The 16371-nt window shown below is 35.0% G+C and overlaps 1 protein-coding gene across 39 annotated transcripts in view; it reads right to left on the bottom strand.

The window, feature by feature from the left end:
* PTPRD (protein tyrosine phosphatase receptor type D) overlaps positions 1–16371 on the bottom strand; it is a 540170-nt gene that overhangs the window by 78689 nt on the left and 445110 nt on the right. For all 39 annotated transcript variants that reach the window (XM_027615436.2, XM_027615438.2, XM_027615450.2 and 36 more), the window contains one exon: positions 394–517. In XM_027615436.2, the coding sequence (XP_027471237.1) occupies positions 394–517 (124 nt within the window). The remainder of the gene's footprint in view (positions 1–393; positions 518–16371) is intronic.

Genomic DNA, 16371 nt, shown 5'->3' with positions numbered 1-16371 from the left:
ACAAACAACCCACCCCGCCGCCATTTAAAAATAATAGTCGATGAGCATCTTCTGACAATCACTTGTTTATTTATAACCTTCAGCAACCATCATAAAATGGGCAACCTCGATTTGCTTCCCCTCTATAAACATCAATTACATTATGAAGTCTTCCACCTAGAGTCAAGGCAAGAAGCTAATGAGAGATGCTTCTGTGTTATATGGTGTTAGGGATTTTGTGTGCCCAAATATACATAGTATATTTGTATGAGAAAGAAAATGTGAGAATAAGTGATACTGGAATCTTAATTAACTATGTCCATAGATAGCGAAAAACCTAGCTAAAAATATATTTTCATGCACACTCTTAAATTCATGAAAATAAAAGTGTAAATAATGTCTGAATTTCCTTACCTTCTATTGCTGATAGGAGAACCCGGGAATGATCATATGCGATTACATTTGCATATCTATTCTTTGGTTTGTTTACTTCCAAGTTTGAATGTTCCCATGTGAACTGCTGGCCAGGGTCAATTGACTTTAAAAGAAAAACAGCACATAGACACACACAAAATCAATACTTGATAACACGGATTATAGGCATTTATCACAAGTAACAAACATGATTTAAAACGAAAAGTCTGAAGCCACACTTCACCAAAGATGACCCTAGCTATGAAGCTGAACAGTAATATAACTAGCATAACACGAAATGATTAATCATAGTAAAAAACAGCGATAGTCACCAACACTGATTCAAATGAGAAAAATCAATATAGATGTTCTGTGAATATTGGAAAGGCAGGGCTTTAAAAATTGTTTTACTTTTCCATTTCCTTCTCTGCAGCTGGAGTTTACAAATTATCTGGTTCAATATTCCTTCTGGTTCTATGAACATTATTTTATCTTGATTATTCTCCCTACTCTTTCCTGTCAGGACCTAGCCTCACCCTCACATTTACTGGTCATTCACCAGCTTCACTGGACACAGGCTTTGCTGTTCTTTCTTTGCCTATGGGCTTACAACCTGATGGCAACTTAAAATTGTGTCTGTTTCTCCACAACACACTATGACCAGTATCACAAGGCAATTTGTACAATTCAAATAGTTAAGAATAATGGTAAAGAAGGGAAGTTGGTTAAATCTAATAATCATCTTCAAATACCAATTCATGACCCAAAGCAAATAGGATCTACTTGCTTTTCTATTTATTTCCTATTTATTATTGCATTATATTTACAAAGTTTGTTCCTTTTTATTCTTTATTTTAAACTTATTTTTTTCTGATTTTTAGTGACTTTTCTTGATGCCTTCATTCAAACCATTATTCAATAATCTAAAGTAAATATTGTACAGATATAAAATAATATATACATTTTTTATAGTTAAAGCAGAACCATTATTTTGAGACTGAATTCTGGATTTGATTACAAATCTCCAAGGGACTTTTTAATTTCCTACAATGTTAAGGAAATCAAAACATCTTTTCTTTGATCATATGACACTGACACTTTTTTAAGACAATTTCATGGTATATGGAGACATCAGTTCAGTAATTACATAAACATGATTTCAAATGATTAAAGTCAAGATTTCAGAAATAATGATAAATTGGGTTTATATACAGGTAAAATTCTTTTTTTTTTAAAGATTTATTTATTTATTTGAGAGAGAGAGAATGAGAGAGAGAGAGTACATGAGAGGGGGGAGGGTCAGAGGGAGAAGCAGGCTCCCTTACTGAGCAGGGAGCCCGATGTGGGACTCGATCCCGGGACTCTGGGATCATGACCTGAGCCGAAGGCAGTCGCTTAACCAACTGAGCCACCCAGGCGCCCCAGGTAAAATTCTTTAAAAAAGTAAAGATACTATGTTATGTTAATAGAATTTTTAGCAGTTGTTTTTGATCCTGGGCATTTACCATGCTTCAATATGTATTTGTAGACCTGGAAAGTAAAACATATCAAACTGCTGTTACTTATTAAAGATGTGTATATTTTGTGTTTAATAGGAATGGTAAAGAGTCAACCCATTAACCATCATGAATAGCCTCCAAACATACTAAAATTCTCAGCAGGATAGATTGCAGTCTCTAATTTACTAAGGATTATAAAACCCTTTTTCTTTTCTTAGCCTCTGCTAACCTATATATAACTAGTCTGTCACTGAACAATATTCAGCAAAATAATTTTCCATGCTTTAGAGTCTAAAGGATAATATAATTAGGGGTCTTTCTAGTTTGTTCTTCCAGGGAAGCTCATCATCTCCCCTGTGGAATGTACTTCTCTCCAAGTATCCGGTGAGCTGAAACATGCAGATGCCTGGGTGGAAGACTTCAAGTTAACCTTGAACTTTCTCCACACAAAGCGGCTTTATTTGGTGAGCAAACCCTACCTTAACATATTTTTAAATCAGTCCCAAATCTACCAGCTCACTGCCACTCCCTAAATCCAATCCTTAAGTATCTGATGTTTGCTTTAACTCTTTGAACTCTCACTCTAATGCACTCTTCATACCAAAGTAGTATTTCTGAAGCTCTGCTCTGGACAGGTTAGGTTCCTGCTTAAGAACTTCCACTGGCTCTGAGTGACCTACAGCTTAGATTCTAAAGTCTTTAGCCACAGTCCTACTTATACATCTTTAATCATCTTTGCATCTACAAAGATGGTTCAATAAATCATGGTTCAATAGGTTTCCTTAAATGAATTCAATTGATGAATAGATGTTGTTGAGAAGAGTTCATAAAAAGAAATCGTGGAGTCATTCTTCCATGTAACATGGGAGTTAAAGAACAGACTATGGAAACTGCAGTGTACAGTGTGCTAAACTAATACTTTAGCACTCATTATCATATGGCTTAATAGTAAAGTATGTGATCCTGAAATTACAACTACCAGTGATATTCCACTTTATACTGAGGAGCATTGCTGAGTACGTAAGCTTCTTACACATTATTCTCTAAAATATCCCAAGAAGCTCCTAGGCTCACTGATGTACGGTGCTTTGGCAAAAGATATTATTTCTTCTGATGGCCCTGTTCTTCAGACTAAGATCACTCACAGATGTGTAAAGTGGCATGCATTTAATTAGACTAATGAAATTATATCTCTCAACACAGATACTGTTAACTCATGTCTATTTTCACTCTTGCCACATATTCCCAGCCTTCTATATGCTTGATATGATACCTACATTGAAGAGTTTAAAAACCAGTCATAGAAACATGAATTTTATGTCACATGTGTTAATATGTTTAAGCTTAAAGGATGACACATGAGAAGAAGACCTGTAGTAATAGGATAATTATAATAGCTGCCGGGTCATGCACTATCCTGTTTAATTTTCACAAGTGTTATGAAGTACATATTGTTATTTTCCAGACAAAGAACTGAAGTAAAGAAAGATTAATTCAATAAATCTTACTAAGGGCCTTCTCTGTGGCACTATGCGATTTGGTGGTTAAGTAATTTGCTCACACAGCTAGACTCATACATTCACCCTCAAACCCAGGTCTGTGTGATATCAAAGCCCAGCTGATGATTAACAGCTGGTAATTACCAAGCCATGATGCTACTTATCCTGAAGGCCACTGAAAAACGAGGAAGCCCAACACTTAAATGTAACTATTCTTTATCTTGCCAGTCCGAAATGTATTTCTTCCCAGCTGATCATCCTCTGTCATTCTGGGGCAATTACATAAGAAATCAAGTTTTAGAAATGAGGGTGGCTTCACATGGATGATAAAACAGATGGGATGCAGCTTACATTTATACTCGTTTTACACAGATCAAACAAACATTGATTAAATAATGCTAAACTGTCTTTGTGCAACACATACTCATCTATCTGTATCTATCTGTCTGACTGAACGTTTAACAATACACAACATAGGTCATTATTTTGGAGTTTGTCAGAAAGCTGAGAGCAGTAAACTCAGTAAGGAATAACAACTACTGAAAGTAGGTGAGGTATAAGATGACTTTTTTATTGAGAAACAATAAAACTGGTTGAGGAAAATCAAATTTCAATTCTCCATGTTAATGAAGCAAAGTTATCATGGATGAGTAAGACCCTAATTCTCAAAACACACCTTTTTTTTTAAATTTATTGATTCACTTATTTGAGACAGAGAGAGAGAGAGAGAGCACTAGTAGGAGGGGCAGGGAGAGAGAACCTCAAGCAAACGCCCCGCTGAGCATGGAGCCCCATGCGAGGCTCAATCTCACAGCCCTGATATTAGGACCTGAGCAGAAACCAAGACTCAGATACTTAACTGACTGTGTTTTTCTTAGTGCAGGTGATGGTACAGTTGCTTTCCCTCTTTGTGTTCTGGTATTTCTTGCTGAGATCCTCTTAAGGAAGAATAAAATGGCCAACATGGAGAAAGAACAACGCAGGTGTGGAGAAATTGATTTCCACTCTAATCTCATATTTTTGGCCAACCCACCATGACCATGTATCTTCCTACTATAAAGTTAAACTGACCCAACATTATTCAAAACAATTTGAAATAAGCACCCTTGTTCCTAGTGGATTCAATTTCTTCCTGCTGTTGGCATGTGGTTTTCTTCAGCCTGACTCTCTTCTCATCCTTTCAACTCTATTTATCCAAACAACTTTTGGTGAGATATCCCCTCCTTCCCAGAACTCAATCCCAAATTCTACCCTCACGAGCTGGAATCCTGGCCAGGTTTTCTGTAGCTGCCCTGGAGGAAAGTTTGCAAGTTGGAAATAAAGCAAGCTAGATGTATTCACTCCAAATTTGATTAGTAGACTTTTTAAAAAAATAAGCTATATGGCATTTGTACATTGCATTGTCACAGAATTTGTAAACAAGAATGCTACTTCCTGTTTCCTTTTGTTTCAACAAGGCCCTTGAATGTACTGGATGAAGAGTACGTAGCACCTAAACTTTCCCTACATGTCAAACTATATTACTTTGCTTCCCTACCTGCACACGGGACACATGACACACTCCCCCTCCATCCCCAATACCTATGACTGAATCATTCTAATACTAACAGATCTTCAGCTCAATGGTATTGCCTTACTGAGAACAGTGACCAAAGAAAAACCTCCCTGTAATTTAAAGAAGGGAAAATCTTGAGTAGACAGCAACTAATGTCAAATACTTTGCATTTATGTAGTCTTTAACTTGATGGTCTGAAAGTTCTAATTTTTTTTTAAACAAATAGAACTTTGTCTTAAAATAGGTAAGTGGGAAAAAATAGATAAGTGGAAAAATAAACTACCTATAACTGATGGATTTATAATTTTGCACTATATTCTTGATAAAGTCAGATTTAAAATATATTTTATATCCGATAGTTATAATAACACTTATATAACATTTACTGTGTTTTCTTTGTGCTTCGCATATATCAACTAATTTTATCTTCACAAAGAGCCTAGAAGTACCATTGTGATCACCATTCTCCAAATGAGGAAACTGAGATGCAGAGAAATTAAATAACTTTCTCAGGGTCAAACAGCTAGTAAACTCTGTTGGGGGCCCAGGTATTCTGGACCCCAGTCTGAATGCCTGGCTGCCATATTATGCTTCTTTTCTGGCCAAGTTTGAGATTTCTGGATTGTTTTACATAGGTCTTTCCATTATGCTTCTGAAATACAATGAGAGGTTTGGAAACAAAAATCTCTATGGTGCTTCTAATTTATATTTATAATTCTAAACTCAAAACAAGGGAGTGCTCATAAATTTGCACATCACATTACAGTCATTGATTAAAACTGCATCCAGAGAGTGACCTTTTTTGATAAAGCTGAAGTCATCAACTTAAAGCAAGTCCTTTCAATATGGTTCTGCAAAATTTCAACTTCTCTACCAAGAAGAAAAATATAATCCACATGTGCAAGCTCTCTACAATACTCGTTGTTGTGTGTCCCACTTCTCTTCACTCCACCAAGAGAAAAACTTCAAACCATTCCCTTTAGAAACTCATCAAAGAGAAACCACAAAAAAGCTATATCCTGTTTTTGTGTGTTTTAAAACAACAAAAATTTAATTATATGGAAGGAATAGACCAGCTACTTGACTAGGCAAACTATGGGTCAGACTAACCATCATTTTTACTGGGAATTGAACTTTCAATGACCTTAACCTCCAGAAAAACCCTATTGTTCCACAGAGTTCCTAATCAGTAGGCTCATTTAGTCCTTAGTGTGGTTTGAACCCAAATACTTTCAAGCCTTTTCTGAGGTTTAGAAGAGCAATCTGCCATTGACTATATTTCTGCAATGAAGCCTTTTTAAATTCTCATTCATTCATATTCTCTCTCTTCCAGATTGAAAATGGTAAATTAATATGTATCCATTTGAAAAAGACCCACGTTTGCATAGTTGAGAAGGGCTATATTTTGCACAATTAGCAAAGGCCTGCAATTGGTATAATGAGTACTTTCTTCAAAGAGAAGAACATGCTTTCAGTTGAATCCAATGATACTTTAAGAAGAGGAATGTGAAGAAGGAGTGGAAAGTATGATCATGAGCAAAGTCTGGAGGTCAGAGCCCCTGCATCCCAGGTGCTGGCTTCCTCTTTGCCCATGGTTAGCTTTGGCAGTCTGCTCTGTTCCCTTTTTCTATTAATGTCTTCCCAGATTGGTGCCCTCATCTCCTCTCTTCTCCTTTACCCAAATGGTTATCAAAACTTCCTAAGTCTTTTCCTATAAAAGCATCTCTGATCTAGGCCACAATTAGAATCTGAAGGACTGAAAAAGGGACTTTTCAAGACTCTCAATGTTAACTAATGAATGCATTTGGGAGTTCTCTATCTTTAAGTGGAAAGATGAACAATTTATAAATGTGTAACACTTGCAAAGTCATTAAAAATATTTCAACCAGGTATTTTTATATACAATTAATTTTTTTCTTCAAATAAGTCATAAAATTGTATTACCTTATCTGTTGTCTAGTGGTTTGATTTGCAATCCCAATTATAGTATATTACGTAACAAATACTTATAGAGAAGTACTTGAAGTAATAATTTATTTACATTAGAATTGATATGTAGAGAAGCAAAAAGGAGATACTATACTCATTGTAAACCATTCAGCCATATGAGATGAATAAATATTTGAGGCAACCAGTTGATGAATATTTTTTTTTCTAGATTATATCTTGGCACTAAGAATGAGTTAGCTTATTTTCTTTGAGAATTCCATTTACTCCTAGAAGTATATTTAACTTTGTAGTAATTTACCATAAATTCAAAATGACAATAAAACAGTAAGGCAACAACAACAACAACAAATACCAGATTCTTTTTCAATTCAGTAGACAATGCTATGTGATCTCTGGAATGCAGATAAGCTATTTTACTACTTTTAATGTGTGACTGGAAAAAAATGATTTTTGACAGAACTTTTCAAATGAGAGTTCAGAAGAGAACATACAACTTTAAGATCTGAAGATTTAAAAGGCCAGATTTTTTATTATGCTCTTTTTTTTAATGTGCCTCAACATTTTCCTAGATAGTACTGAATGCAGAAAAGAAAAATTCCTAGTTCCTAAAGGCAATGTTCTAGAAGAATGACGGCAGTGATACCTTTAATCCTAATGTTTTAGTTTTTCCCTATTTATCTCCTAGATCAAATTAAAGTGTGTAATAAGAAAGCGATAGAATTATAGTTGATGTTCTTAAAGACTAGAGCTTCATGGATAATCATTTTTACAAATAGAATTCACAGACTAGGATTTCTGATGTTACTTGGAAAAGCAACAATAATTAAAAGATTTCCAGACAGTTTGGGGCAAGAAAAGGTTATTAAAATTTTATTAAATTGCTCTGATTAAAGAGATAAAGTTGATTGAATTGATAGAAAGTAATTACAGTGTTTATAAAAAGAACTGTGTATAGGTAACAAATAAAATTATCTATTGATTACAATCTATGCACAGCATTAAACTGAATAAATTCACAGTGGCATCCTTTCTTTTCTGTGAACAGCACGGCACTAGATTCTGGCACCAAATTAACAAGATGAATGCATTAATTCCTCACCACTCTGTAAATGCTGCCACGTTTGTATTGACCCAAAAGTATTAAGTAAAATAATACAAGTAAAACACCTGATGCAAAGTTCTCGGTGAAAGAATGGTGGATGTTTTCCTTTTCCTGCCTCCATCCACTGACTTGTGTGAGAACATCCTGATTTAAGACAATCTCAGTGTCCAAGGAATGTCTGCTTTCTCCCTGATGCTAAGTGGATCAATCTCCTTTGACACTGAAGCATAAAACTAACGCAAGTGCCCAGTTAATCTAGGCAAAGAAATCACTTCTGTCCTCCCACTTGCTATTTAACATTATGTCCATCTATATCGTTTGGAAACTGATCTACTTTTCTGGGGCAGATAACAACAACTACCACCAAAAACAGAACACAAATAACCACATATATATCTCAGGTTTCCATTTCATTTGAGACCTGACCATTCAGAAATACAGTGTAAAAGTAGATTCAAAAACAAAACTAACTGGGGTGCCTGGGTGGCCCTTTCGGTTAAGCATCTGATTCTTGGTTTCGGCTCAGGTCCTGGCCTCAGAGTTGTGAGATCGAGCCCCATGTAGGACTCTGCCCTCAGCGTGGAGTCTGCTTGAGTTTTTCTCTCTCTCTGCCCTTCCCCCCATGCTCTCTCTCTCTCTAAAATGTATAAATCTTTTAAAAAATTTAAAAAATTGATGAATGAAGAGTGTTTTTGTAATTGTTTTGTGCCTTCTATTTTAACAGCATTTTATAAGTAATAATATAAGGAAGACGAATCATCATCTTGTTTTTTTAGCGTTTGATCAGTTGAGTTTTAAGTGATACAATAATTTTTCTTTATCAACTATGCTGATTTCTAACCTAATTTTAAAACACTATTCTTTCCCTCATTTTACTCTACCTAGCGTACGCAAATGTATTTTAGTCTTTCAGTGTTACCTTGTTGCTATTTAATTAAAAATTTGTTAAAACTTTGTTTCCTCTCCCATTTTTATTTTCGGATGGGAGAGGAAAATCAGGTGAGTTTCCAAACTGAAATATGAATAAACATTTGTTAATGTTCAATCAATGCCTTTCACATCTTATTTCCTTATCAAAGAATAAAAGTTTTAATGAAAAAACATGACACTTCCTCCAAATCTGTGACGGAATACAGAAAATCCCAAGTAATCACTTAAAAAAATTCCCCTACCTCATTCCATCCCCAAATGTATTTAGTGTAACTATCCAGTTGAAACACGCTGAGTTTCTACCTGTGTCTTTTGTTCAGTGTGTCTTTACATATATGTATGTATTTTTACACATATACATACTAAAAACCCCTTGCTGTTAATATTATTACTCCTTACAGGTAAGGACACAGTATACTGTACTAAATATAGGCTTCGAATTAAAGAAGACACACAGGTTGAACATTACTACTTATACCCATGGTGTTCAAGTAGCTTAGAAAGTATTACAACCTAAAGTGTCATGTTTATTTTCTTCCATGTTACATGTGGCAAGCAAACTAGAAAGGCTAGAACAAATTAACACAATCTAGAGTTTTAGAGTTTATTTCTAAAAGATTAATTTCAGAGATTAATTTGTTTTGTTAAAATGTATATTTGCTTTATAATGTAAAATTAGACTAATCCAGATAAAATATATTAGAAAAATGTCTGTACTTTGATAATTTTATATACTTTACCTTTGGGGAAAAAATGGAATCACTTGAGGATATCACTAAGGGGTTATAATTCATTTGGTGTTGTATACTCAGTGTTTGGCACATAGTTGATTTTAGTCTTTTTTTTTTAAATTTTTTATTGTTATGTTAATCACCATATATTACATCATTTGTTTTGGTGTAGTGTTCCATGATTCATTGTTTGTTCATTACACCCAGTGCTCCATGCAGAATGTGCCCTCTTTAATACCCATCACCAGGCTAACCCATCCCCCTACCCTCCTCCCCTCTAGAAACCTCAGTTTGTTTTTCAGAGTCCATCATCTCTCCTGGTTCGTCTCCCCCTCTGACTTACTCCCCTTCATTCTTCCTCTCCTGCTATCTTCTTCTTTTTCTTTTTTCTTAAAATATGTTGCGTTATTTGTTTCAGAAGTACAGATCTGTGATTCAACAGTCTTACACAATTCGGCATATAGTTGATTTTAAAATGTATTTATAGAATGAATGACTGAAATGCATTACAGGCGGGATATATAGCAACAGTGACTTTTACCCCAGAACCTCAAAAATAGTTAAATAAGTTTCCCTGCTGAACATGTGACTATTAAGTAAACATATATTTGAATAGATCAGAGATATATAAAATGTTTTTAAATAGTCCAAATGGCTCCTAGGCTCATACTTGTCTGTAACCTGATTCATGATAAGAGCCATCTTGGACTTTGGCACATTTGAAATTCTTTCTAAGTGAACAGGTATAATAGCCTTCCATGCTATGATTTCCAACTTTCATATATCCACTCACTACTCTGAAGTATCACATAGGGACTGTTTGCCAGGAAACAATCCTGTATACATCATATTACCAAATGTTCTGGATATACTACCTATGTGCGCATACTGTTAACCATTTTAATACAGTGGGTTTTTCCTTCATTTTAGGGGGATGTTTGTTTTAACAAACGTGCTCCTCAGTGGTCTCAGGGCCACTTGTTGGCCCTTGTGGGGAGAATTGGGAGGGTCTGATCAGATGGAAGGTTAAACAGCCCAGGATTCAGCTCTGGCATAGGGTTTAAGTCAGGATAGGGGGCTTATATCCCAGTTTACACTTTTGTCCCAATTTCATTATCAAAGTGCCATCTTTCAAAGTGTCCCAATTTGGGTGATAAATTAGAAGGTTAGAGTAGACTCTAACTTCCTTGTATACATAATCTATATCTTGGGGTCTGGGTGAGCTTCAAGATACAGTGACATAACCATCACAGCCAAGTGAGCATGTATACACAGAAAGAGAATAAGAGACAGACAGATACTAAGTTCATTTACAAACTCTATCACATGGACAGGTGGGTGGGGGAAAGTAAAGATAGCAATTTCTGCAGAGCAACACCTGTCTCCACTTATCTATTCTGCTGCTGTAAGAGTGGAATAAATCCTGAATGTGACAAGGTGGTTGGCCTGACACATTGATTCACCTTGTTCCACTTTTCTATGGAGCTGCACAGAAGAGAGAGAAAGGAAGAGAACAGAACATGTGACTCTTAACACACATTTACCCTGTTATGTATAAAACTAGCAATTTGGCTTCTTCAAATTATATTTTTTTTTCTTTTTTCTGGGGCAGGGTGGAGGCTGGAAGGAATGTGGTGGTGCAGAAGCTGGTTGGATGTGTGTTCAGTTATGGAGGAAAAGTGCAAAGTTAACTGATTTTATGCATTGATAATTCTATAGAAAAAATCTTTAATCTTTTGTCTAATTCACATTTTATATTTTAAAATTATTGCTGAAATATTAAGTAGAATTATCTCATAATTTCTTTCTTTTTTTTAACACTCTGGAAATGGAACCATGGACTTACTCTGTTGCTTGAGTATTACACAATTCAATCATCAAACATGTCTTCAAGTATAATATGTTCTAAAGTATTAGAACATATATTAAAATACGCCTGCATTAACATAGCTAAAGGAAAGCTAGGTCGGTCAAGAGGAGACAAAGTAACTCGTAGACACACAGAAAATGGAACATCAGAAAGGTTGATGAGCATGATTACCTGATCCTCTGAGAGAGACAATAGCACCCAGTCATTAGAGCTTGACAACATGGCCATGGACATCACAAACCTAATGAAAGTGAGGTCTTTGGGACCCAATTACCTCTCACATTTACAAAGGTAAGGATCAGGCCTTGGAGTAAAGTGACCACCATATCAAGGTACTTTCATGGTCTGGAGGCCTGGCCTGTGATCTCTTTGCCTCCCCATCTGACTCACCTTCATCCTACCATGCAACTTCTTCAAATTCATCATCTCCTAGGATTAGACTCTGGCCATTCTGTCAGGCACTAAACTCTGCCTAAAAGCCTTGAAAGTGAAAGATATGTCTTTCTCCTGGACAAATGTATAGAGTAGCCACTACAGAACCATGATAATAGTGGGGGGAAGAAAGGAAATAACCTTATTATTTTCAGAGACTGGTTAAATGACTTGGATAATGAAAAACCTATGAAGCTATTGAAACTATGTATCTACTGACATAAAGACATCCACTTTTATTGTTAAATTAAAATGGCATTATTAAAATATATACTTATATTTTAACATATTATATATACTATATTATATATATAGATATTTATAGATATATATATGAACATATATATATACACACACATATGTACATAAACCTAGAATATTATATATCAATGCTACTAACACTTATCTCTGAGATGCAGAGATTGATAATGTTTAATTAAACAAGGATGCCATTAGACTGAGGGGGGATTTAATGTTGTGGTAGCCTATGGAAGCAAATCAAAATCTAAGCCTGTAAATGCCTCAAGATTACAAAATCAAAACTAGTCATAGCCAACTAAGCTTTAAGCTACAGTCAATCAATAATTTCCCTTCTTTGCTTCCAGACTTCCCTTATATGAGTTTTTGCCCTGGCTCCTGTTGGTAGAGTGCTCCTAAACATTTCTGGTGTGGTGCTGCCCAATTTGAATCAATTTTTGCTAAGATAAACTCTTAAAAAGTTTAACATGGCTCAGTTTATCTTTTTTTTAAAGATTTTATTTTTTTAAGTAATCTCTACATGCAATGTGGGGCTCAGACCTACACCCCGAGACTAAGAGTCGCATGCTCTACCGACTGAGCCAGCTAGGTGCCCCTCAGTTTATCTTTTAACAATAATTATTTTAATATTTTACACTTGTTATCTGTGTTCTTTAATTTTTCAATTTGTGAACATTGTACTACTTTCCAAAAATGAGGGCAAACGGGAGCTGCAGGACACTTCCCAACTGCACATTTGACTTCTTGTCATGTTAGATGCAGAGGATGCAGATTATAGGATTCAACACTCTGGAGGATATTTTGTGAAATCCATGTCAAGGTTTGCAACTGTCTTTTCTGGCTAGAGACAAAGCTCAGTGTAGATTTATGACCAGGAAAAAATATTGAAAGAGCCAACGCTAAATTAGATTGTCTCCCTCTAACCTCATCAAAGAATGGGACTGTGAAGTAATCAGGTTACATTACTTCTGATTTTGATGATAATGATGATGATAATGATGAGTGCATCATCATTATGCACTGAGTCTCATGTACAGTGATCCTTAAAACAAATTTAGGTAGATACTCTTATCTCCACATTACAAATAAAGAAATTGAGGCCTAGAAGAGTTAAGACACTTTCCACAAATCATGCTGGTAGTTCATAAAGCTGTGGAACTGGGATGTGAGTCCAGAGTTCTCTGACTTTGGAGTCTGAGCTCTTAACTACTACACTCTAATGCATGTATATTAAATTACAACTTTAAATTTACTTTCATAAAGTTCAATTCCTTATTTCAAAACTGTGAACAAAAAGGAAAATAGATTAAAGACCAGATGTCTCTGTCAGTTTGGTTTAATGATACATTAATCCCACAGTACTTTCTACTTTCCACTTTCAATTTTTCTTTTTTGAAAATGAAAGCCAAGCTCTAACTTTCTATATGGCTAGATTTTAACATGCTTCTTATTAAAATAAAAAGAGTGGGATCTTAAGTATAATCTTTACCCTATGTAATTGGGACCAATTAGGACAGGGATTTCAATCTCTTTCATTTCCACCCTCCCAACCATACCCCCTCTCCTACCCCCATTCCCATACCCACAAATTTTGCAGGAAAAGAGAGAAAGCTGATATGCATTCATTTCTTGGAACTGAATAGTCACAATGGAGCAAAGGATAGAGTAGTATTGACAGAAACCACTGAGAATGGTGAGAGACCAATAACTCATGAATAACAAGTCTGCACTAACAGTTTTAATGACTATCCTAATGGTTTAATGGATGGCACTTTAATAGGATTTCTAGTACAATCCTTCTGAAAGCTTGTCTTCAATAAATCTGTCATTAACAAAGAGCTGAATTGCTTCACCACATAACTATAGTTTACTGAATCTGAACATAACAAGATTATGGCAGTTGTCATCCTGTATTACCAACCTGGTCTCAAATATTCTGTTCACTATTGTGAGAGAGACAGCTACATACTCAAAATGTAGGTTGCCAGTGAAAGAGGCATATTTATAGTAAGGGGATGCAGTAGGCATTTAACAAAATACAACAGAAAGCTCACAATCATCAGTTTATGTGCACAAAGACAAAAGTAGAAACAGTAACTGTAATCCAAACACATAGGTGTTTGTGACCACTGAAACTTGAAAGACTCATTGGAGTTCTTTTTGAAATAACTCATTGAATGTTTGGGATAATGAGGTTTGGAATGCCCATGGCACTTTCTACATTTGTCTCAGATTTGTTTATGTTGTCTCATTTCCTATACTGAATTAAAGTTCTTTAAAGTCAGGGATTGCCATATTGTGTTCTTCAGTGTACTTGCCATCTCAATATAAATGTTGAACTGGCTACAGTCAGTCCTAGTGAATATTCCTAAATTCCAACACTTGCCCCCCCCTTTTTAAAGATTATATTTACTTATTTATTTAGAGAGAGAGCACGAGTAGGGGGAGGGGCAGAGGGAGAGGAGAGAGAGAGAATTTCAAGCACTTTTTGTGCTGAGCACGGAGCCTAACGTGGGGCTCGATCTCACGACACTGAGATCATGACCTGAGCCAAAATCAAGAGTTGACACTTAACTGAGTGAGCCACCCAAGTGCCCCCCATTGGCTCCCTTTTGATCTGCCCAAGTCAGAGGTTCTCAATTTTGACTTTTTCCCACTGGAATACCTCTTGTCTGGAGAGAACTTTCTTATCCTTTCTGTTTTTCTAAATCCTACCCTTCTTTCAAGGTTCAGCTCAAATTACATTGTTCTAATGCACTCCTACCTAGAGACCTCTCCCACACTCTTCCAAATGTACCCACCACCATATGGCATAGTGTGGACCATCCATTTCACAGCTAGGTTTAGTCTTGTAACATTTCCTCCTTTAAGGTTATTTAAAATCATTTTAGCTTTTCTTTTCATTTGGTAATTCCTTAATTCCCCAACTTTATTGTAAATTCCTGAACAAAATACAGTCTACTATATATCTTTGTAGTCTATAAAACCATTAGCCCAGTCCAGATGCAAGTAACACATATAGATACTATTTTAACAATTTCAGATTTTTGTCTCATTTTCCATGAAAGTCTTTTGAAATTGGGAAACTCATTTCTTCTGTAATTATACTTTCACCCCCTGATTAATAATGCTGAGTCTTAAAATATATACAAAATTTTGAACCTGATGATAACCGACTGATGCATTTCAGATTATCTTCTCTAATAACGTTGTAAATTCATTGGCTTTACTGCAATTTATATTGATTATCAAGACTACTGAAAATAACCCAGTGGCTAAGCTATAATTCATTAAGCTTTCACAAATTGAATAAGGCCTAGAATATGTTAGAAGAAAAAAAATATCCCTTCTCAGAGCCAAGGTTGGAAAAATTTGAATTGACATACCCTTACTAAGGGAATCTGTGTATGTCTATTTACAAGTAATATTATATAAAAATTACTTTCTTTTTTCAAAATTGAAAATATTATCAATCAAGCTATCCAATAAATGTAAATGGAATTTTATTCTGGAAAATAAATATAATTATATTTGAGTTTATTTAAAATATCTTTTGTTTTTTAAGAATAATCATTAGATTATAGCTCTGCTTTTTTTACACAGCATAAATCTTATTTATTCCAATTTGAGGGTATACTTTGATAATTTAATGAGATAGCAAACAAAATACAAAGAAGCCAAACAATCTTATAAAGAGCAATATGGGTAAAGTAACAAATATAAAAATGTGTTCTAACAAACTTCTTTTATCAATATAAATATTAAAATACAAGTAGATTACCTTAACCAACAATTTATAATAAGGGAAGAACAGACAGAAAGCGATCTGTATGATATTTGAGGATCTCATATTTCTTTCTGGAGGTACATATTTCATCCAGATAGAAAATTTTGTTTGAAATTATTTTTTTAGTGTTCAATGATTCATTAGTTGAAATTATAACCCAAAATACTATGCTTGATACCTGCTATCACAGCCTAGCCAAAAATTCAGAAGTTCTGCCACAGAAACATAATAAAGAACAAATGTTCCCTTAATCTTAACACACATTCAAGTAACAGAATATGAGAAAGAAAAATATGAGTTTTCTCTAAAATGAGTCCAAAAACCTACAAGTTTTAAGGATTTCTTTTTCTGTCCAAGAAATTAGC

This window comes from Zalophus californianus, chromosome 13, assembly GCF_009762305.2.
Source record: "Zalophus californianus isolate mZalCal1 chromosome 13, mZalCal1.pri.v2, whole genome shotgun sequence".
NCBI classification, from domain to species: Eukaryota; Metazoa; Chordata; class Mammalia; order Carnivora; family Otariidae; genus Zalophus; species Zalophus californianus.
This window is presented reverse-complemented; position numbering and strand designations above follow the sequence as displayed.